Source organism: Sturnira hondurensis, unplaced genomic scaffold (genome assembly GCF_014824575.4).
Source record: "Sturnira hondurensis isolate 20B ecotype Veracruz unplaced genomic scaffold, ASM1482457v3 Scaffold0007578, whole genome shotgun sequence".
Classification (NCBI taxonomy): Eukaryota; Metazoa; Chordata; class Mammalia; order Chiroptera; family Phyllostomidae; genus Sturnira; species Sturnira hondurensis.
The window spans coordinates 2,560,166-2,583,304 of NW_028080209.1; the positions used below are offsets into that span (position 1 = coordinate 2,560,166).

The 23,139-nt window shown below is 46.3% G+C and overlaps 1 protein-coding gene across 7 annotated transcripts in view; it reads left to right on the top strand.

The window, feature by feature from the left end:
• ANKS1A (ankyrin repeat and sterile alpha motif domain containing 1A) overlaps positions 1-23,139 on the top strand; it is a 188,540-nt gene that overhangs the window by 65,199 nt on the left and 100,202 nt on the right. For 4 of the 7 annotated variants that reach the window (XM_037052813.1, XM_037052812.1, XM_037052814.1 and 1 more), the window contains exons 2-5: positions 12,353-12,433; positions 14,143-14,299; positions 16,075-16,137; positions 22,517-22,813. In XM_037052813.1, coding sequence (XP_036908708.1) covers positions 12,353-12,433; positions 14,143-14,299; positions 16,075-16,137; positions 22,517-22,813 — 598 coding nt within the window. Of the gene's footprint in view, positions 1-12,352; positions 12,434-14,142; positions 14,300-16,074; positions 16,138-22,516; positions 22,814-23,139 lie in introns of those variants that run through there. The other 3 variants (XM_037052815.1, XM_037052817.1, XM_037052818.1) reach the window with 2 other exon arrangements.

A 23,139-nucleotide genomic window follows, 5' to 3' on the forward strand; every position in this document is an offset into this window, starting at 1 on the left:
GTTCGTTCCTTCTGGGACGTGGTTCCTACATAGAACGTAGTGACTCTCTTTCTGTACTCTATTGGTTTCTCGTGACTCTAGAGAGCAAGAAAAGAGCAGTACAGAACGAGTGAAGGGCAGGGGCCATGCGAACCAGGGCAGAAATGAAAGGGCATGAGCTGTGGGGAATTCACCATATTGTGGAGTGAGAAAACAGTGCAGAGCTGTCTTCAAGAAATTGTATAGCACCGTGCGTGGTTAGGGTTTTGGAGTTGAACCTGGTTGTCACCCATTCCAGCTCCGTGAACCTGGGTGAGTTACTCACCTCCGAGGGTTCCCTTATAGGGTTCCGTTACCAGTGTTTAGGGCCCTTGGGTTCCCCAGGATAGAAATCGAGAGAAACTGCCAGAGAAATTTCCAGACACATTTTATTAAGCTTATGCTTGAGCACAAGAGAGGCAGCGTGGGGAAGGGGGAAAGGAAGGCCCTCTGACCTCACTGTCTGAGAAACCTCGCTGGGTTGCTTTGGTAAGCTGGGGACAAGGCGAGCTTGTGGGAAAAGGTGGGGTTGTGAGGGTTCAGGGAGTGAAATTTTCCATGTCAGGGTCAGACTACTGCGGCCTTCTGCCATCTGTCGGCTGCTTAGCAGCTGCCTCCCCACCTTCCCTACGAAGGCCAGTGTGGTGACTACTCACCACCACCCACCCTAGGAAGGTGTACCTCGGTCAGTTGCCTGTGTGGATGGTGGTTTCACTGTCCGCCAGGAGGGAAGCCGTTAGAAGGGAGGTAATAAATACTTCCTTACGTTCCTTGCACGGGTGGTTGCATTCTTGTTGTCAGTTTATCTGGTATTCCTTCTGGGGATCTGGCATTCCTTAGGCCTGGAAGACCCTTAGGGCGGAAGGCCCTATGCTGTCTCAGATCTGCTGAGAAGTAAATAGTGCATTATTTAATCCACTTAAAGTATACTTGGTTCATAGTAAACATTTCATGTTAACTGTAATTTCCAGGCCTTTAAGACTAAATCACAATTCCAAGAAAGGGATCTCAAAGTCTGGATGGGGTGAAGTGACCGTGGAATTCATTGTCCAGGACAGGGTGCTGTTTTACTTACGCTGGGACAGCAGATACGAGCCAGGATCTGTGGTTTCCCGAAGGTGGAAACCCAAACAGGGCCGATCAGGGCGTCTGCCTTCCTGCCTCAGCCCAGTTAAGCCGCTGGACTTGTTAAGGTGAATCGAAACAAAAGGTATAGGACCCCAAAGTAATAATGTCAACCAGGGGAGAAATATGGCTTGCGGAAATCTGAGTTACTGTGAATCCTCATGAATACGTCGAGGTGGCAGCAGAGCCCTCCTGACGCGGCATCCAGGGCACGGTGGTGCACCACTCAGGTCGGTGGTGCACCACTCAGGTCGTTGTGCCCCTGTCCCAGGGTGACAGTTTCTCCCTGTGCTCTCCCATGCTGCCCTTCACATCCCTCCTCCCTGCTGGAGGCGGCGATGGGGAGGCCGTGCTAGGCCCTCCCCCAATAGCAGTGACTGAAAATGCCAGTTCTTGAGAGCCAGCGAACAAGGTTTGGCCCAGGCCCTACTCTCAAGGAACTTGCCGATTTGTGTTTGTCCATGCAGATTACTACCTAGAAACAGAAGGGCCCAGGACAGAATGCTGTGGAGAGCAGCACTGATAACCGATATGTCTATTCTGAAGACAGTTGTCCTTGGCAGGAGAGGGGGAAGGCCTTGTCAGCCGTATGGGACAGGGAGGGCACCCTCCGAGTTCACTGTGTGAACGGTGCCTCCTGCGAGTAAGAACGGGGCATCTCTTTTCCACTTGTGTTTCTCTCCCATGAGGAAACAGACCCTTCAAAGTCACTGCCTCTCATCACATGCTTGCAACACAAAAAGCCCACAGGACACCAAGGTGTCCGGGCTCGTACCTTTCCTTAGTTGACAAGGGCTCGTCCAGCCTGACCTGTAGTGTCAGAATCGTTAGTTTCTGTACCGTTCCTACCAGGAGGCCGTCTGTGCACTCATGAGCTCCTTTTGGGAAAGCAGCCATTTCCAGGTCTGAGCTCTCCTCACTGTTCCCTCCCTATCTCTGAATATTATGCTTATGCTGCCATTTCTTGAGTTTAAGTTTTAGACATCTTCTGTCAGTCTCAGATGGAAGAGGAAGGGTTCACACTCATGTGCTTTCTTGGGCCACTGCCTCTCCCTTCATCCTTCTGGTGTATCTTTAGAAATTTTTAGTTAGACCAGTATTGAAAATTTATGTTTCTGTTTGTATGGCTATTAGTATGACTCACCTGCTGAACCAATTAGTATGCACTGGGGCCTCAGTTCTTGAACTTAATTTGTTTTAGAAAACTGTTCAAGAAGCAGTTTGTTCAGAAACTAAATCTCCTTTGTCACCTAAGAGACGGGTGACTCACCATGCATGAAAGGGTTGTCGGATCAAGACCCAAGCCCCCAAGTTTTGTCAGACAGCCAGGACAGGTGTTCGTGACAACTGGGTTGAGACCCGAGTTGCTCGAGAACCAAGACATTCAAGAACTGAAGTTTGACTATACTGCAGTTCTGTCCCTTTTCTCTCAATGGAGCCCATTAATGCCTCTCTTGTTGGTTTTCTGAGTTTTCTGTGTCCGGTTCACTGTTAATTCCTGAACCACAACCGTGGTTTTTAAATCCCTGAACACCCTTTTCCACACCTGGGTGGACCCATGAGTTGATCTGGCGAGCCGCGTCTTCTGCTGGAGCATCCCTGCGTTGTCCAGTGAAGGGTGGGCACCCGGGCCGTTCTCGAGGCTCCCGGGTGGCGAATCCCTGTGCTCGCTTTGCCCTGCTTCCTGGGTGCCTGTCTTCCTCTTTCTTGGTTTGTCCATTTATTTGATGGAGTGTATGCTCCACAGGCTTCCTGATAAAAGGTGTGAGGGAGTTAAATTTGAGAGCCTACATGTCGAAGAATCTCTTTATCCTCCCTTCACACTGTACTGATCATTTGTCTTCTAGACTGGGAATGTGTCGCCTCAGAATGCTGAAGGCATTGCTCCCTTGCCTGTGGCTTCCAGAGACGCTATTGAAAATGGTGATGCCACTCAGTTCTCCGTGTGTGACCCGTGTTTTCTCTCTGGCAGCTGTGTTCTCTGTCTCACGGGTTCCAAGACGTATTCTGAAATGTCACCTGCGCCTGGGGGGTGGGCCTCTGAAAAAAAATTGTCCTGAGCACAGGATGCACTCTTTCAACTGGAAGTTCGTAACACAACTTCCCTTTCTAGAATTCCTTGGTTCTAGAAAAATTTCTGAAGTTATTTCTTTGATGATTTCTTCCCCTCACTCTCTTTTTCTGGGACTCTTGGTCTTCCAATTTGTAAGATCTTTTCTCTTGTATTTCCCATCTCTGCTTTTCTGAGAAATTTACTCAACTTTGTCTTGTAGCCCTATTTTATATATATTTTTTTCTACTGTCATTTTTTAAATTTTCCGGAACTTTGCGCTGATCCAGTTTTTTCTAATCTGGTTGTTGTGTGATAGGTTTTTATTGTTGAGGTTTTATTTGGTTCCTCATTTCCGTGTTTTTGAGTCCCTTTATTCTGTTTGTCTTGTGCTCGTTTACATTGGACGATGGCCCTTGGTTATCATTTTCATCTATGGCTGAGACTCTAAAAAGCCAATCAGAGGGTGTATGCAGAGGTGGGAGGGACTTGTCCTGGGTGGGTTCTATATTGTACACGGTGATTGGGCAGGAGCCCACCTGCTTTGTTAGGGAGTCCCCAGAAGGCGGCATCTGGTGAACTTTTCTGTGGTTGCATTTGGTTTTTCCAGGAAAGAGTCTTCCAACCTTCTGTTTGGGGTGGAGGAGGGGCCGCCAGCATTCTGGGGACCAAGTAGACACACAGGACTGAGATCTTGTCCATCTGGCTGTTGACTTCCTTTTAGGAGCTTTGCTTTTAGTGCAGTGGCTCCCCTAGCACTCTGCTGTTCTTAATGCCCCATCATCTGGTTCAGTTTCTTCACAGAAGAATCTACCTTTTCCAACCTGGATACAGGAGTAGTAGCCTGCCGGCCTCCGTAGACGTGACCGGAGACCTGGGGTCTAGCACCTTCCTGTACAGAATTTGTGTCAAGTCCCTGTTTTCCGTCCCTCCTCCCCGCTGGTACCCTCTGTCAACTGGTGCCTCTGGTTCCTGAGCCTTCCCAGGCACACATGGGTGGGCATCCCGCTCTGGCCACAGGCGTCACTGTCTCAGCTCTGCTAACTTAATTGTTCTTCATCTTCCAAAAAGTGTTGACATTTTATATTCACTCTTTTCTCTCTCCTGTTCCTTTTTTATTTGTTTCTGCTCCCATTTTAATGAGATTTAGGAGCAGGTGAAAACAAAAATACATGTTCATTTTCCCCAAGTTAGCTAGATAGAGTTCCTTCGGGGGTTTATGGTGATTGTTTCATGTGTTGTGTAAGCTTTGTCTTTCTCTGAGGATCCCAGTTGCTTTGACAGTGGCGGTGGTTCCATAGGCTCCTTCTTATCTTTCCTTTTACCCTCAGTGGTTAAGTATGTAGGAAGCTTTTTAGTAAGGATGTGTCAAATTCATTTCAGTAAGATGAACCCTTTAAAATTAGACTGTGGACAATGTTTCATTGTGTTAGAACACTCCCAGCCCTTCCTGAGGTTCAGCGATAAACCTGCCTTTGCAAGGACAGCCAAAAGGGGAACACAGTGAAGGCCTTGGGCAGAAAAAGGCTGATGAGACAAGCTCCTGTTTGGACCTTCCGTAGTGAAGTAATCGGGAGGTGGTGGAGAGCTGCCCAGAGCCTCTCTTCCCCCTCAAGGTCATTGCCATCACTCCATTTTCAGAATCTGAAATGGACAAGGCTTTTTCCTGACTTGATGTTCTGAGACCTTGACCTCCTGAGAACTAAATCAGGAGGAGACTCAGCGCTCCAAGTTTTCTTTCAACAGTCAAGGTCAAGAGCCTGGAGAAACTGGAAGGAACATGCATTAGAAGTCAAATGTGGGATTTTGTTTCAGTTCTACATTAATTAGCTGCATGATAATCAGCGAGTCATTTGATCTTTAGTTTTCTTACCTGTAAGATGGAAATAACAATATGTACTTTCCTACTCCATAATGTAGTTGTGAGGGTCAAATACAGGTTGTATGAATGCATGTAAACATTCGAACATTGTTATCTTATACTACCCATGTAACCATGGTGCTCCAGACCTCTGCATCCACTGACCGACTGCTCATCTGTGCATGGGCATCCCGGTTGGTTTCAGCCTCGACTAGTGCAGAACAAACCCTCNGCTCTCACTATCCACTGAATTGTTCGGCTCACACCCTAGATCCTGTCTTTTCTATTAAATCTGCACTTCTCTTACCTCTGTCTTCATCTAGGTCCGTACTTCTTGCCTGGATTGCTAACTTCTGACTGGGCTCCCTGGGTCTAGTCACACGCTGCTTCCAGTCTGTCATCTGTGCAACTATTTAGCCTCATGATTTTTTTCAAATTCCAAAATAGTCAGTCCATCACAACAGTGTGGTGAATAACAAATTGACCCTCGAGGTTCCCACCTTCCAGCTATTAAAAGGTCTTTTCTAGAACGTACATCTGTTCGGTCCCTGCTGGAAACCTCACGCTAGCGTACAGGGCCTTCCTGACCTGGCACCGCCTGCCTCTCCATCCTTGCATTCCCTCGTCTTTCACTCGCATCTTCCAGCCACCCACAGTTGCTTGCAGTTGCCTCTGTTTGCTGGGGCTACTTGGGGGACTTTGAATTCGGGTGTTTCCTCTTTGTTTCTCCTGGCTGGCTGATTCCTTCTAAGGCATAAGGCTCAGCTCAAGTGTCTCTTCTGCAGACTTTCCCTTATTCCCATTTCCTCATGAGCTATCCCTTGTACACTTCCTTCAGAGTGTCACACAATGTATAGTATTGTCATTTGTTCTTTTTTTTTTAGATTTTATTTATTTATGTTTAGAGGGGAAGGGAAGGAGAGAGGGAGAGAAACATCAATGTATGGTTGCCTCCTGTGTGTCCCCTGCTGGGAACTGGCCTGCAACCCAGGCAGGTGCCCTGGCTGGGAATTGAATTGCAATCAACTGGTTCTCAGTGTCATTTGTTCTTTTGTCTCTCTTCCCAGCTTACTCCAGGGTGAGACTCTGGCACCCTGGAAGGGAGTGTGTAACATTTATTGAATTGAACTGGACTGGACTCTGCTCGTGCACTGAGATACCATTCCTCCTCTGTGTAAAGGAAGCAGTCAGGTAGCTGGGCAACCACTCGAAGCCAGCTCACTGCCAGCTAGGAGCTGACCCCAAAGTCTGATGGCACAGTGGTCATGACGAAAGTGGGCTGGGCACTTTGTCCAACTTTTGATCCTTCTGTCTCTTGTGTTTTGTGTACAAATGCAGTGTTCTTGTGAATCCCATAAAGAGTTTGTTGCCATTTTTAGTGGATACAGTGTAGCAGATCAGTTATACTGCAGAGACTGCATCACACTGGAGCTGCAGCGCGGTGAAAATAGAATGTTAGAAGTAGCAAACCGGAGGCCCCATACCACTTCCTTGCATAGTGTGGTGCTCTTGGGAACATGAGGGATTTCCCTGATGGGTTTCAGCTATGTAGTACAGATGAGTAGCATAAAGAATTCACTGTGGTTCAAGGTCAAATATGATCAGCACAGTGGTGAAGGTGCAGTAGATGATCTGGAAAATCTGAGGAGGGTGAAATTAATACCCGCCAGTGCCATCAGGAAAGGTGTGGCTCAGGGCTCATTTGAGCTGGGCCAGTTTCTGTGCTTTGTAGAATAAGTGTCTCAGTGTATTTTCTGCTGTTCTTATTTGACTTCACAGAGACTTTAAGCAATTTTACCCCAAGTTTTTGAATTTTGCTAGGTCTAAAGAGTGGTGTGTAAATTTAAACATGAATATTGATGGCCCTTTTAAGTCAAGTCAAGGAATCCTGATTCCCTTTCAGAGATGTAATGTCCGTCTGATCATAGTGGTTCGGACTTGGGTCTTGCCTCTTCCTCTTGTTTTGAAAGTGCCCCCTTTCCTTCAGCATGGATTTTTTATCTCCCCCTCCCCCACTCTGGGCCTGGAACACAGTAGATGTTCAGTGGATGCTCATTGACCTGAACTCACCTGGGTATCGTTTGTGAGCCTGGTCCATGCGGACAGAGCTCCCTGCTCCTCCGTGCTCTCCAGCCCATGTCAGGCCTGTTCGTTCTCTGGGCTTTTGCATCTGATGTCGTCTCTGCCTGTCTCCTTCAGACACCTCTACTCTACTTGGCTCTCTTCTCAGAGATCACCTTCTTAAAGAGGTACCTTGTTTAAAATGTCACCCTTACTTTGCTTTACTGCTTCTTTTGTTTCATTATGGCACTTAACCACTACCTGGCTTCATCTTATCTCTTTGTTTATTTAGTCACTCTCCCTCCCCCTAGAATCCAAGCTCCGTGATGGCAGACTGTCTTTTTCCTCCTGCTCTCCAGCCCCTAGGACAGTGCCTGACGCATAGAAGGTGCCCTTCATGTATCCGATGAACACGTACGTGCCCATGCTGCCTGCTAAAAACTATCAACCTTATAGTTCGTTTTTAAGTGAATGGAGAGTGGTGTCTGAGAGGTGCATTCGAAAGATGCAGTTTCTCATCAGTCATAGTCTTCCTTGCCCCCCCTGTGTGTTTAGATGCTGTCTCAAAACATAGGTGCTTCCACCCTCACCTGTGTGGCTCAGCTGGTTGGGGGTCATCCCACAAAGCGAAATGTCACTGCTAGGGCACTCTCCTGGTTTGCGGTTTGGTCCCCAGTCGGGGCGTGTATAAGATCGCTGTTTCTCTCACAAATCCATGTTTCTCTCCCTCTCTTCTTCCCTTCCCATCTCTAAAAATAAGTAAAGTCTTTACAAAATGTAGCACCATTAAAGTATAGCTGAAAAAAATAGGTGCTCCTGAGGCACAGAAGGCAAGGCTTGCCGTGCTTCCGTGCCACGTCCACGAGCTGGGGCCCAGCGCCACATCGTCCGTCTCAGCCCTTGTGTTGTCAGGCTGGTTCGCGCCAGTTGTGTCCCGGGAGCCTGTCACAGTGGAATTTACAGAAGCAGAGACGGTGGTTTGAAGGATTAGTNCATCCCACAAAGCGAAATGTCACTGCTAGGGCACTCTCCTGGTTTGCGGTTTGGTCCCCAGTCGGGGCGTGTATAAGATCGCTGTTTCTCTCACAAATCCATGTTTCTCTCCCTCTCTTCTTCCCTTCCTATCTCTAAAAATAAGTAAAGTCTTTACAAAATGTAGCACCATTAAAGTATAGCTGAAAAAACAAAGGTGCTCCTGAGGCACAGAAGGCAAGGCTTGCCGTGCTTCCGTGCCACGTCCACGAGCTGGGACACAGCGCCACATCGTCCGTCTCAGCCCTTGTGTTGTCAGGCTGGTTCGCGCCAGTTGTGTCCCGGGAGCCTGTCACAGTGGAATTTACAGAAGCAGAGACAGTGGTTTGAAGGATTAGTAACTTGTCCAAGGTCACAAAACTGACAAGTGGCGGGGCAAGCTTTGAAGGTAGGTCAACTAATCACAAAGCCTTAGCTCTTAACCTGAGTCCTAGGGTTTCTCCCTGCAGGATTGCTGGGGCCGACTGTTCTAAGTCAGGATTAGTCTGAGGGTTTCTTCTGTGCGTCAGGGGCAGCCCATTATATTTCTTCACAATCCGTGTAGGTTAGACCTTATTAGGAACCTCTTGGACCATTATTTTTTCTGGTTCTCTTGATACATTGTATTCGCTTTGTTTGTAGGTGAGCAGCCCTTTGGTATTTACCGGAGAAAAACCTAATAGGGTAGCAGTGGTCAGGAGGAGACCGAGGCTGTAAATAGCCCTTTTCTTGGGCTGCCAGAAAGGAAGAAACTTGGGTGGAGGGGGATGTCACTACCATCCTATCGGAAGCTACAATTCCAAGTAGAGAGACTACAGTTCTTCATTTTCACTTAGATTTTATTTAATAACTCTCCATTTCCCCAAATTTCTAGATGGGTATTTAGAGGAAATGCTAGTTAGAGAAAAAGTTGGTGTGGGGAGAGTCCGTACTATTTGGAAATGTTACAGCTTTTTGCAGGAAAGTTCTTATCTTTCTTCCCTGTCTTTTCTGGTTGTTTGAGATAGTTTCACCTGGGTTTAGGATGCCCAAACTAACCACCTCCAAACCAGAGATAGGGAGGCAGAAGTTAGAAAGTGACAGGGGGCTTGCCCAGTCCTGCCTGTTTGTTAGAAGCAAAGGCAGTCTGAATCCTAGTTTGACTCTGGGACCTGCACTGAGGTGGTTGAAAGAACACATTCCTGAGGGAGTGCTAGTTGCAGGGAGACCTGCGCCTCCCGCTGTGCTAATTCATGCTGGTCCCCCTTCTCGAGTTCTCTTGGTCTCCTCCAGCCGTCTTGCTGTCGAACTATGTACAGCCGTCTGTTCCTACGTATGCACCGCCTCTCGTCCCAGTGGATCCTGAAGTCCTTGTTGGGCCAAATGACAAGAGCTCCATAAATGAGAGATTTTGGTCTGCTGCTGATTTGGCTTGTGAGTTGGGGCAAATAACTTGGTTTTAGATTTTAGTGTTAACCTATTTTATAGTAGAATGATGATCTTTTGTCGTGGGGGGCAACTCGAAAGTGAGTCTAAAAACTGTTCCTCCCAGATTTTCCAAATCCATTTCACTTTGCATCGTCAGTCTGTTGTCAGGCATGCGTATGTAATTTTTGGGTTAGAATGTGAGATTATCACACAAGTGTGAAAAAGTGTGCTTTTTAGCCCTGTGTTTGGAAGGTGTTATAGGAATCTAAGTTAATGGAGGGTGAGGCTGCCAGGATGCACCCCGTGCTCCTGATGTTGTCACCAGCACCCTTGACAATGAACAAGTAATGCGTGTATCGAAGTGCACTTATCCTCTCTTTTCACTGAAAATGTGTCTTGAGCTTTTCGGGCTGATACCTACAAGCTTATTAAAGCGGCCCTTGTCTCACATATATAGACATTTATTATTAGCATATCTATTTTTCTCCTTTCCCTCTGTATGCGTTCTTCCCCCTTTCTTTTCAAAGTTATTGTTATGAAAATAATACATGATTGCATCTTTCTTGCAAGTATTTTGAACTGTGGTAGAACGCCAAGCAGAACGTGAGTGAGTGTCACTCTTCCCGGCGCCTCCACAGGGGTGTGTGAGCACATACACACGCACACCGCAGGCTCCTGTTCTGTCGCACGGCGGCCTCTCGTTCACTCCTACCCGTAGCGAAGTGTGTCTTGGGAAATCTTTCCACGTGAGGACGTGCAGGGCCAGTTCATTTCCTTTCCTTCGTCATTGTCCTTGATGGTCATATAATAATTCACTTTATGAGTGTCCCTGATACTTAACTGCCGGCCTGTTGATGGACTTGACAATCTGAGTTTTCGTTCTTACACTGGAGCAACGCTGTGCGAGCACAGGCCTCTGCGCAGGTGCAGGAGTTTCCGTTGGAGAGCTGCCTGGACGTGGACGGGCTGGCTCAGAGCGAGTGCCTGCTTTTGTTTTAAGGGTGTTGCCAAATTGTCTTCCCACAGGAATTCACCCATTTAAACTCTGCGAGTGATATTGAAGAGTGCTTGTTTCCCTGATCTTTATAAACACTTTATAATGTCATTATTTTCATTTTTTCCAGTTTGAGAGAGTGGAAAATGGTATGTAATTATTTTCATTTGCATTCTTCTGGGTTGTGTCTCTGTAGATCCACCCTTGTCTGATGTCTGCCTTTTAGGAATTCCTCAGTATTGTCAGTGAACTTGATGACAGCTATTCTTATTTTTTTACACTGAATCTAGCTGGCTGTGGTGTAGGGTAAGAATTACTTCTGTCACTTCATGGAACTTCTTAGATAGGAGGTTGTGTATAGTTGTGTACTCAATCCACTATCCTGATAAATTTCCCTCATATGTTTTTTCTCTATAGCATTTATAATTTTTCTCCTTAACATTATATTCTAATCTCTACTCTGTCTTATTACACAGCAATATAACATATATGAAATATTACTATGTGTTTATACCTTACTTATCAAATCATTTCTCTATTGATAGACTTTTGGGTTGTTTCTAAAATTTTGCTGCTTCCAAAATCTTAGCATCAAGGCTCTGGGCTGAGATGGTTTTACTGGTGATTCTTTACAAGTCAGTGCTCTGTGTCATTAATTCCTGAATATAGAAATGGATGGATATTTATCCATCTGATTGTGACCAAAACCTAACACTAACACCAACACCATCCAATAGCAATAGACCAGGCTCACTTATGAATGCAGATGTGAAAATTGTAAATAAAACACTCTCAAGTAGAATTCACTGACAGGGCCACAATGGAGAATGGCCAAATAAGGTTTTGTTTTAATCCAGGAATGAAAGAATTGCTCAATATTAAGAAACCTATTGATAACAACATTATTAGTTGGTTAAATGTGAAAAACTGATTATCTCCATAGGCATAGAAAAATTAAACATTTAAATTAAATTGTTTTATTAATACTTTACATAGGAAAAAATATGGTGCTACTTTTACATGTTACAGAGTGCCTATCTCAAACCAGCTGCCAACAACGTTAGAGGCGTTCTCACTATAAGCAAGGCCAGAACAGGGCTGCCCTCTGCTACTTACCGTGTTTGAGAAGCTCTGGCCAATGCAGTAAGGTGTGAACAGAAATCAGAATTAAGGCTTTGAGGATTAAATAAGATGACATTTTAACCTTTCTAGTGTAGTATTTTTGATTCAAATAAGGCACCGAAATTGTAGATCCTATTGTTATTTTTTTTTTTTATTGCCAACAAGACATATTCACCAAAAAAGACAGCACTGTCTCCTGCATCTCAAAACATCTCCTTGCGCTTTACAAACGTGGGTTCCTTGGTCTGGGTCCTTGTGGTGGAATCGTCCTGGTTGCCTCTCTGGTCTGTGGAGGTCTCTCTCCAGCCTTCTTACCAGCATGAGGTGAGTGCACAATACCTGTGACTGGCTGAGTGGCTCGGTTCGGTGACATTTCTCATGACCTTCCAAGTGAGCTGTTCTTGCAGCCCTGCGAGTATTCAGCAGCACTGGTCCCAGACTGAGCGATCTATGAAACTACCGATGAGGAGGGTGCAGAACACACCCTTAAATGATGACTCTGGTGTTTTGACACTTGGCTCCTTGCTCAGCAGGCCACTGTGCACTCTTGGTGCTGTGTGTTTCTGTGGTCCGATGATTCTGTCCTTTATCAGAAGTTATGTGGAAGTGAGTGGTTTGGTTAAACACCACACAGGATTCTTTTCCAAGCAGCTAGGCAGCTCTAAATTCAGTTTGTGACTTTGGTCTTTTCCTTTCTCTGCAGCATCTGGAGAGGGCCCAACGTGAACTGTGTGGACAGCACCGGCTACACCCCTCTGCACCATGCCGCTCTGAATGGCCACAAGTAAGTGCCGCGTTCCTGCCCCACCTTCAGGACGGAGGTCTCCAGGGGTCTTTCCAATTCCTGGAAAGGATTACTAAGCCGTCATGCTGAGAAAAACAAGCTAAATCTAGAATTCCTGGATCTCTCGTTAGTGTATAACAACCTCAACATCCTTCCCTACTTCACCCCTCAAACACTTGAACCCCTCAAACACTTGAACTGCAGGTTAAGTTTGACCTTTTCTTCTCCCCCGGGAAATGGTGCAGTGCCACACAATCATCTGAACACGAAGACCGTATTTGGGGCGGCCAGGCCAGAAAGGGGCTGGATAACCTGCCAGGTAACCAGCCCCTGTATAAACTGAAAATAGATTGGTCCTGGGAAACTTTCTTTCTGTTAAAGTGGTTATTTTTTTTACTGTCTTTTAGCTTGCCATTTGTTCCTTATAAAACTAGCCTAATGGAGAACAAGAACCATTTTTAGGGAAGAAATACATGAATAATAAGGCCTATTTAATTCTCTTAAGCATAGAGAGCTTATTGGGCGTTGGGAGGGATTTGTGTGGGAGTTTTCTGGAGGTGTGCTTTGGGTGTTTAGGAGGAAAGGCAAAGGTTTAAATGACTGGCAGCTAAATGAGGGCCCTGCCAATCAGGTGAAGGAGAGTGGGAGGGCTCCACCAGGGGGCAGGCATGGCTGCGGGTACAGTGAGTAGATGTGCCAGGATGTGGGAGAATGGAAACCAGAATGTGACAGAACAGAGACATTGAGGCGTGATACCGTATAAGATTAGCAGCAGAAGTTTGGTTGATGGAAGAGGGATTATTGGAACCACTTTAGACTTTAATGAGTGAGGAGCGGGGCCCTCACCACTGTGTGGTGTTTTGGGTCACTTGTGCAGTATTTGGCCCAGCCTAATGTGCCGAAAAGAACTTTTCTAAAATATGTTGAATGTGATCATCATGTCCTTTCTGTAGCCATTTTAGACATAACAAGAAATGTGCATATGTAGTGATCCCTGCCCCCCTTAAACAGTGGGGTAACCTGAATTAAAGTGACTCTTGAACTTAAAAGACTAGCTTGTTAGCCAAGTTGGTCTCCAGATGCTGTTTTTGTTTACAGTGGGGATTTTCTTTGACCTCATGTGCATGGGGATAATTACACATTTGTATCTGCTTAATTAGTGGTGTTACCAAGAAGAAAGCCTAGTCCTTCTTCCCGGATGTAGCAAATGACACCGCATGTGTCTGGCTTATGTCTACGCCAGCTCTAATTCTGCCCTGCCTGCCCACTTTCAGCTCCCACATCACTAAACTCTCTGAATAATGTGGAGAATAATGATGTTTGTCTTGCGTGACTTTTTATGTCAGTTCTATCCCTGAATGCTGTTTAAACATCACAAACAAGGAAACATTGCAAGGCTTGGACAAGAGGACCAGACATTTTTTCCAAAATAATGGAAAATGGACAGACTGCCCAGAAAGACCAGATAAACAGAGAGGTGAAGTGTCAGTGCAGTGTGACACAAGGTGGCTCAGCCGCACGGCAGCGGCGGTGGCACATGTCGCTCCTGGAGTGACAGGAGGCGGCTGGGCGATGAGCTCAGGTAGACACAGGGGAGCCCAGTGAGACGGTAGCTGTGAAAGTGCTTTGTGCTAAACACATGTATAAAGAGCTGTTAGTAGGAAGGACTCCTGAATTCTGCAAACTCATAATTGATTTTTGCTTTCTAGGGATGTGGTCGAGGTTCTTCTGAGGAATGACGCGCTGACCAATGTGGCTGATTCTAAAGGCTGTTACCCTCTGCACTTGGCAGCCTGGAAAGGAGATGCCCAGATAGTGCGGCTGCTCATCCATCAAGGGCCCTCACATACCAGAGTCAATGAACAGGTTGGGAGGAAGGAAGCTTTCTTCCATTCAGCTACAGCCAAGGCCTCCGCAACCCCATCACTGTCTCGGTCCCATATCTCAGATCTCAGGGAACGGGCTCTCCCAGGCCTGGGAGTGGTTCCCCTCCTCCCAGCACGGCCCCTCTCAGTGCATCAGGCAGATCTTATTCCATGAGGAGGTATTTTATATGCATTTGAATCAAGTGTTATTTGAATAACACTATAATAAAAATATAATGTTAACCTCATGCAAAATTTGAAATAATGCAAATTCTGCAAAATTTCAAGCTGGTTTTTGAGCTTAATTAATTGCAAATTGTGCTTATGCCATCGACATGGCATTGCAACTTCAGCTGGTAAACAGAAATCCTCCCGTGCATGTCTGTGCCATGTGAACGGTGCATCACCCCTTGCAGAGGTGGAGAGACTCCAGCCAGTGCTGAAAGTGAGCTCACTGAAACGGGAGCAGAAGTCAGAGTCAGCAGAATGAAGATCATGTCCGTGATGCCTTTTAATGTTAAGAGTGCTCGTGCTTGGCCAAAGCAGAGATAGTTCTTAGAAAACAAGGCAGCATTTAAGTAAAAAATACCTGACAGTACCCAAAGACTTAGGTGGTACTCTTCTTTACATTTAATACTTTGGAAAAGTTATACTTGAACTGCGCATGTTCTGGACAATCCTCTCATAAAATACCCCTGTAGTTTGGATCTGAGGAGATGGGTTTTCTCTTATATGACAAGCCATCCTCCTGCCTTTTTCACTTAAGTGTAGGATTATTTTCCTTATGACTTTGCTGAGAGGAAATTGTTAAATTACCTGTATAATTAGAAGTTAAATCAGGGTTTTTCCTCAAAAACTAGATCACTCTGGCAGAGTCCATCTGTCAGCAAGACCACACACCTTCTCGACGAACTGGTTAAGAGCGTGGCTCTGGTTCTGAGGAAGGCAGCTTCGCTCTGAGGTTTGAGAGAATGAGAGCAGTTCTCCCAAATGTCCCAGTTTGGAGATTGTGTGTATGTAGCTGTGGGTGAGCGTCCCTTCCCCATATTGGGCGGTATTTTTTGGATAGGTGAGCAACAGACATTTAAGATCATCAGTGAGCATGTTTGGTTTCATTAGGAATGAAAATGGTATGTTTAGAATCTAAATGCAATTTACTCCTCCTAGCTAAAGTGATTGTAATTTCTCTTATCTGGAGGAAATTTATAAGGAAGTTTGCTTTTAAATAATATTCCTCAATGTTGAAATAAAACTAACCATCTATTAAAGTTCTTCTCATTTAGGAAATTTTCAGTAACCACTTCTAATCCTCTTGCTCATTTTTGCCTTGGAACACAGCTGCTTGGATTTTTGAGCCACTTGAGTGTGCTAGCTTGTCCTGCTCACGCCACCTCCCGCCTGGAGTAGCTTTCCTCAATAGGGCAATAGGTGGGACACCAACCCAGCGCTTTGAGTACCTGGCAGGCAGGTTGGTGGGGCAGGGGCTGGGGCAAGACAGCTGCAATAGCTTGAAGAACCTAATGGATCTAGGAAGTAGTTCCAAGGACTACACTGATTTATTTAATTGACCATTAGTGTGGTTTCGGTTGGGTGCTTGGATAAGAGGGGATGATGAGTGCTGAGCTCTGGGGCCATCTTCCCCGTTAACTTCCTTTGGAGGTGCCCAGGGGGCAGGTCCGAGTTGGTGCAGTGTCGGGTCTCTCTGGGGCTGTGCGATTGCTTTGATGTGTTTCATCCATTCTTTCATCACATTTTCTTTTCCTCTCCTTTTTGTAGAATGCTCTTGAGATCAAAGAACTCAAAAAGTACGGCCCCTTTGACCCTTATATCAATGCCAAGGTGTGTACTTTGTTGTCAGGGTTTCTCTGCATCACTTCTCCAAGCTGCACACTCTCTGTGGTCCTCTCTGGCTTCCACTCTCGCCCACCTGGGCTCCTCTCATCACCCTGACTGTTGTCCGCTTCAGCCCCTCTGCCTGCGGCTTGTCTGGGAGTGGGAAAATGCAGCTGCAGTGGGTTTGGGTTTGGGTTTTACAATTCATACTAATTCTGGGAAGGTTGGGTGCTTTTCCTGGAATGTCTGAAAAGCTTAGAAGTGGGGGGAAAATGTAGGACCATATTATGTGCATAACTTACTATTGTGATTTCTGAAATCATTTAAATTAAAAAAAGAAAAATGCAATTAAAAGATGTTAAATTAGCTTACTTTTTAAGAAGCACAGAAAAAAGTGATTACATTTTAATTCCTGGATTTTAAAAAATTAATCTGCTTTCTTTGTTTCTATTGAAATGGAATCTAGTTTTCAGGAGCTTGTGGTAGATGGAGGTGCAGGAAAAGGGGTGGGGTGTGGTGACCTCAAAGCCATTGCTTGTGCCCCCTCCCCCTCATTTCTCCGAGTTCGTGCATTTCTGCCTGGGACTTGAATGCCTCGCTCCCTTCTCCCCAGCCAGCGGCTTCTCTCTCTGCCTGGTCACTCTTGGCCCTTGGAAGGACTCTGAAACAGGGCATGAAGTTGCAGGGCCAAGCAGGGCACTTGCGTTGGCTCCTTCCCTGTGCAGCTGGGGCCGGTTCTGGCAAATAGCTCTGATGACCAGCCCAGCCAGCCTCACTGCCCAGTGGCCTTGGCCTTCACCACAGCAGTGGACAGTTTGTGGGTTGGGTTGGTGGTGTTAGCCTCTTTCCTCAGCACTCTCACCTGCTGTTTTTGATCTGAGTTGCAAATCACATAAGGCGGTTTGCCTTTTGGCAACATTATGATGGTGTTTGGTCAAGTCATTGCATTGCTCACATTAGCTGCCTTTTCCTTGCTCTGATACACAGCTCAGGGAAGGGAAACATAAGGTGCTTCTGCAGATACGCTATGTTTTTCTTAGACAAATAATGATTTAGCAAATAAAGTTTCTACAGGCTTCGCTTAGGCAGCCTCTATGGAGATTTTCTTCAGTCATTGGGCTTTAATGGTGCAGAAGCAGTTTGATTTGGGATAATGGGACACAGTAGCTTTTGTTTGGGCCTGCCCTTTAAATTTTGCCTTCTGGTCTTCAAAATGGGAAGGTCCTTTGTCTTAGTTTTCTTCTTCTTCTTCTCCTCCTCCTCCTTCTTTTGGAAAGTGGTATGGTAGAGTGGAGAACTCATAGGTCACCATCTTTCAAGTCAGACCTGAGCTTAAATTCTGTGCTACCACTAACTTGGTTTTGTTGACTTGAACAAGTTGCTTACTTTCTCTGAGCCTCAGTTTCCTCTTCTGTAAAATGGGGTATACCATGTACTTTGCTGGGTGGTTTTGGAGTTTAAGCAAGATATTATACGTAAAGTAAAAATATCTGGTGACTAGTGATTTTTAGATCCTAATTTATTTTTAATTAATTAATTTATTTTTATGTTTCTCCCCCCATTACCATTTGCCCCTTTTCTACCCTCTCCCCAAACCCCCAAGATCCTAATTTTAAAAGGAAAGGGCATTTTGGAATTTGTTCTTTGTTACTAGTGGGTGAAGCCTAATAAAACATTTCTCAGTCTCTTCCAGGTTTTTTTCGGGGGAGGCACCTTGAGGTGATTGCCTTCCCATTCTGTGGTTGGTTTAGGTAGCTTATAAAGCTCTGATTAAAAAGTAAAACTTTGGTTCTTAAAGCGTATTTACTATCCCTTGATTTTGCACACATAAAAGAAAATGGTCTAAGTGCAATAAAAGTACACTCTTCTGTTTAGAAATCCTGCCCTTCGCCTCCCCCTTTCTTCGGCCGCAGAGCCACTGATGCGAAGGCATCAAGGGACACGACAGTTTTGGTTGTGCTCAGAACACCAGCTCTTCTCGAGCTGATTTGACTCGGACCCCGGGCTTGACCTGACACTGCAGGTATTAGTGCCCCTAGCTTGTGTCTGCGAACTGTTTTGCTGAAGGACTTTGCTGCTAAGTCATATCTGGCTCCCGGAGAAATGAAGTCTCAGGTGCCTTTCCGGGGAGCAGGGGCTCTGTCATGAGCTTTCGTTTCCCTCTCCACACACGGAGTCTTTCCTGGTCCACAGGCAGCTTAACCCGTCCACGTGCGAGTCATCCTTAGCTACGATGGTGCCATTGAAATGGTTTTCCCTGGCGGTCATTTTAACTTAGTCTGAATATCATAAGATGAGCAACCGTGAAATTAGTCTTAGGGTAGACATGTTTTTCTATGTACTTAAAAACAGTTTGCTCTTAGACCTTGAAGACCCTAGACCTGTTTTGTTGGCCACCCGTCAGTTTGAGTTCGTTGCCATTTCCTCAGTTCAGGTTGTGCACTTCGGGCAGCGATGCCACAGGAGGAATGCTGTATCCCTCCTCAGCGTGTCAGCTCACAAGGCGCATGAGGTCAGTTTGTGTCACTTTTGGTGGCGATGGATGATTGCTTGGTTGAGTTGGTGCCTGCTAGGTTGGTAAGCTTTTTATTTTTCAATTTATTTTATGTTACTATTTTTTTAGTATAGCCACCCCTGATCTCCTTGAGGATGTTTTTTCTTTCTTTCTTTCTTCCCCCTCCCCTCCCCTCCCCTCCCCTCTTCTCCTCTTCCTTTTCCTCTCTCTCTTAATTGTAACCTTTATCATAATAGTTTAACTTGCTTTACCCTCTGAGGTGCTACCTTAGCAAGTTGGGGTGGGACTTAGTGTTAGCTACTTTTAGGTTCACATGTAATTCCAAAATGCAGCCAGTTTGAGAACTACTGATCCAAGCTAACTTTCTACCCAGAGCAGGAATCCTTTTCTCTCACCAATAAGGTGGGCCATCTACTTGTTACTCTGTCTGTTTGTTTGTTTGTTTCTCCTGGTAACAAACAGAGTTACTGCTTGGCAGCGTCTTTCGGGACTCCACTGACTTTTGGTTTCTTGTGCTTATTTGACATCTGTCTTCCTAGACCTCCCTCCCTCCTGTCGGTCAGCGCTCTGCCTTCTGGAGCACCGCCGAGTAAGTCTGACTTCTGCTGGCGGCAGGCCTCTTCCTTGGCTTCTGAATCTAGGCAGACCTGCTTTGTCCTTTTGTTCCAATTCTGGTGTATTTTCAAGCCTATACTCTTGGTGTTACAGAGAGCTGTAGCCCAAGGGTCCCTAACTTAGGCATCGGTCAGCAGCGAAGCTGGGCCTTCATCTCAGCCCTGAGGTTTTGAATAGTTCCAAGAAGTGAAAGGCTGTGGAAATGCTTCTGTATAGCCTTCTGCTTCTTGTACTGTGTGTGCACATGTGTAAAAGCACAAATATAATGGATTTACACATCAAACAAGGTCCCTAGACAAAGTACCTGGAGTACTTTGGCTTAGAGGTACTGACCATAGCAAGGAAGAATGAAATTGGTCTTGAGTGGCCAGGAATGGAGAGTTTGTGCAGAGACTTTGGGGGAAAGCAGAATATTTCATTTCAGTCCCCTTCCTCAGTTCAGATCCATAGTCATACGATGCCGGGGACTCGAGATTCCGTGAGCGCCTGCACTGCAACTTGGCAAGTGTGGAGGCAAAGGGTTCCAGGTGGTTAGAAGTCTCTGTGCTCCTCGGGGTCTCTCCCTTTCCTGTGGGTCCATGAACCCACATTTGGTGACCTCCTGCCCTGCTAGTTGTCAGGCTCACAGGAGAAACAGTAAAAGCTCATTGTAATGGCCTGTGTTTTATCGTCGAGAGATGTGGTCAGCACAGACATAAACTCAGGATTGTCACAGTTAACAGACCTTGTCTGGCAAGACTGAAACAGAAGGAAGATGCTTCCAACACTGTGAATATGAGCATAACATTCTGCAGAGATGTGCTTAGGCCTTTTTTAAAAAATTTTGAGAGTATGTTTATTAAACTGGGGGCCATGAAACAAGGAAGGGCTTAGGGTAGAAAGCAACAGGAGAAAGCCTCTTCCCGTGCTCTGCTTTGCTCCTTAGAAACTTTATAGGAAAGGAGGAGCCAAGGCCGGGCTGCTGTTGGCTCCCAGGGAAGTGAAGGTCACAGTGACAGAAGTGAGCCAAGAGGGGGCGCCCTGCTATCAGTTCACTGAACAATCAGAGAAAAGGGGGCCCTGTAGAGAGGCTCAGGCGGGTAGCCTGCGTTGAGCTGCCTCTGCCTCCTGCTCCCCCATTGGAAGTCTCATGAGGACCCGTACTGTTCAGGACCTGCATGCCTGAGAGGGAAGAAAGACGGAGACAGAGAGCCGCCTAATTAGGCCATTTTGAACAGAGGCAGGAAATTTGCCTGGCAGGCAGCTCTGGCAGCTTAGTTGTGACAAAAATAAACAAATAGGGAAACTATTTTTCTTCTGGATAGTTAGAGGTTTACAGTTGTTCAGGCCCTCATGGTATACTTTTACAAGATCAAGGACAGATTATTCTGGTGGTTGGGAGACAGCTTGGATCTGAAAGAGACAACAGTGTCTGCTTCACAGTAAACAAGGTTTTCTGGGCTGGAGTTTTAATAAGAATAAGATGACCTTCTTGTCTTTTGCTGTCAGGCTAATCTCAAAACCCTGCTAATCTTAAACTTCCTTGGGCTGCACCTGGCCCCAGGATCACCTACAGGAAGCCGCTGTGAGTTTTGGGCCGTAGCTGTCTTGTCCTCCTGAGAAAGCACGGTGGCAGCTTTGTGGGCTCAGGAACTGCTGCCGTAGCTCCATAGCATTCGGATCTTCCAAATGAGCATCCTAAGTGGTGCGTTTGGCTTAGCCAAGCCCACGGGTTTGCTTCCTGCCCGGCATTTCCCCTTCCCTCTATACTTAGGTTGCTATGAAGTTGCCCTGGCGTGGGGAGTGGGGGATGGGTGGGGAGGAGGCCGTTGCTGACTACCTGTGTCCGTGGCCAGTGGAGGCTGTGGGCACTCTCAGCTGCCACTCCCCTGTGCCCGGTCTGAGCTCCGTGCTGCGTCCTCTGTTAATCTGTGTGCATTTATCCTGCATGTGCTCCTACTACCACCCTTTTTGTCCTTACTTCATTTTTAAGTTTTTCTTTGCTGTCTTTCTGGCCTTTAGGGGCCTTGCTTCCAGCAGCTCTGGATTGTTCAGGTGTACTCAGTGTAGCTGGAGAAAATGATGCAGTCAAATGCCAGCTCAAAGCAGACCAAATCGCATGCATGTTCCTTCTGACATCATTAACTGAATTAAAGCAGTTATGAAAACAACTGATTTTTACCTTTTGACCACTGAAAGGTGCATAATATTGGCTTGATGAACAGCTTCCTCGTAAACTCTGTTTCCCTGAGGCCTCCTGGGTGAATACAGGAATCTCAAAGTCTCACGGGAAAATTATTTTCATTAGTGCTTCTAAAAAAGAAAGGGGCATGGAAATCACTTTATTCCTGCTATAATTGTAAATTGTCAGTAGTAGTAAAAGAAAGAGCATGTTGGAATAGTTCACTTCTGATGGCTGGAAAAGCACACATTTTATCCCATGTTCTACTTTAGTTTGAAGCAAAATTGGCAATCCGGGCCCATTGGGGTGTCAATTTGAATCGATGGCAGTGTTACAATTTGGAATATTTTGCACCTTTCACATAAAACTTTGCAGTGTCTGACTGAATCTTTCTCACATAAGAAATGCTTCCCTGTGCTGTAGATTGTGCACGCACTGACTGGTGCAGGCTCCTGGAGCAGGCGTCAGCTGGCCCCACCCCTGGGTCCCCTGTTCCTCTGTGACTGACCACAGGGCCCCCCTCCCCTGGAAATGGCTTCTGGCTGATAATGTGAGAGTGATTTTTGGTGCTCTGCTGTGTTGCTGTCATTGTTGGCTGATTGATTTGCATGCAGAAAGCTAATCGGATGACAAACTCTTCAAAAAGGCTTGTGTGTGAGGCAGTGGGGTGGTCAGCAAATCCAGAATCAGAACCGCAGGGTTAATGAAATATGAATTGTAAAACCAATTGAAGTTTAAAATGAATCAATAGCAGTGATATTATTGGCATTCGTCTGTGCCAGGGCTTCTACCCAAGGCCTGCCACGTTCCCCAGCTCGCTCTCTGGGCTACCTGGAGTTACCCCCTCACAGCAGAGAGACTGTGAAAGCTTGGTGGCTGTTCCCCTCCTACAGCAACTGGAGCACGAGGCAGCTGGTCGGAGCAGTCGGACTTGTTCCCTGGGGAATGTGTCTGGATTCTGACTCACTTCTCTTAGTCCCCAAGTATTGCTGCTATTTTTCTCATTTAAATTTCAGTGGTTTTATGTATGAGTGTCCGAGCCGTATGCCAGTCTGCCAGTCACTGTTCTGATCGATCTGCTTGCAACTCTTTAGAACAACGACAACGAGACGGCCCTGCATTGCGCAGCACAGTATGGCCACACGGAGGTGGTGAAGGTCCTCTTGGAGGAGCTGACAGACCCCACAATGCGCAACAACAAATTCGAGACGCCTCTGGACCTGGCTGCGCTCTACGGGAGACTGGAGGTGGTGAAGATGCTCCTCAACGCACACCCCAACCTCTTGAGCTGCAACACTAAGAAGCACACCCCTCTGCACCTGGCAGCCAGGAATGGCCACAGAGCTGTGGTCCAGGTGCTCCTGGAGGCTGGCATGGACAGCAACTACCAGGTAGCGGGCTGTAGTCTTCCCAGGCCAAGGCGCCTAGTCGTTTTGGACAAGCCACAATAACTTGCTCTTGGGCTGCCTTACTGAGCGCATTTCCATCACCTGTCAGGTGCTTCCATTTGTTGACTCATTTTACTGTGAAGCTTCTGAGACAAATAAACTCCCCCAGTGAGTCTGTTAATTTTTGTTTCTTTTCAGGGGTAATATATAGTCATTATACCCTGAAAAGATGTAATTGTGGACAAGCTCTCAAAATTAGAAAAATTTCATTATCTTCCTGTACTTGTGTTCTTACTGCCACCATTAGCATCTCCCAAGCCCCACCGACT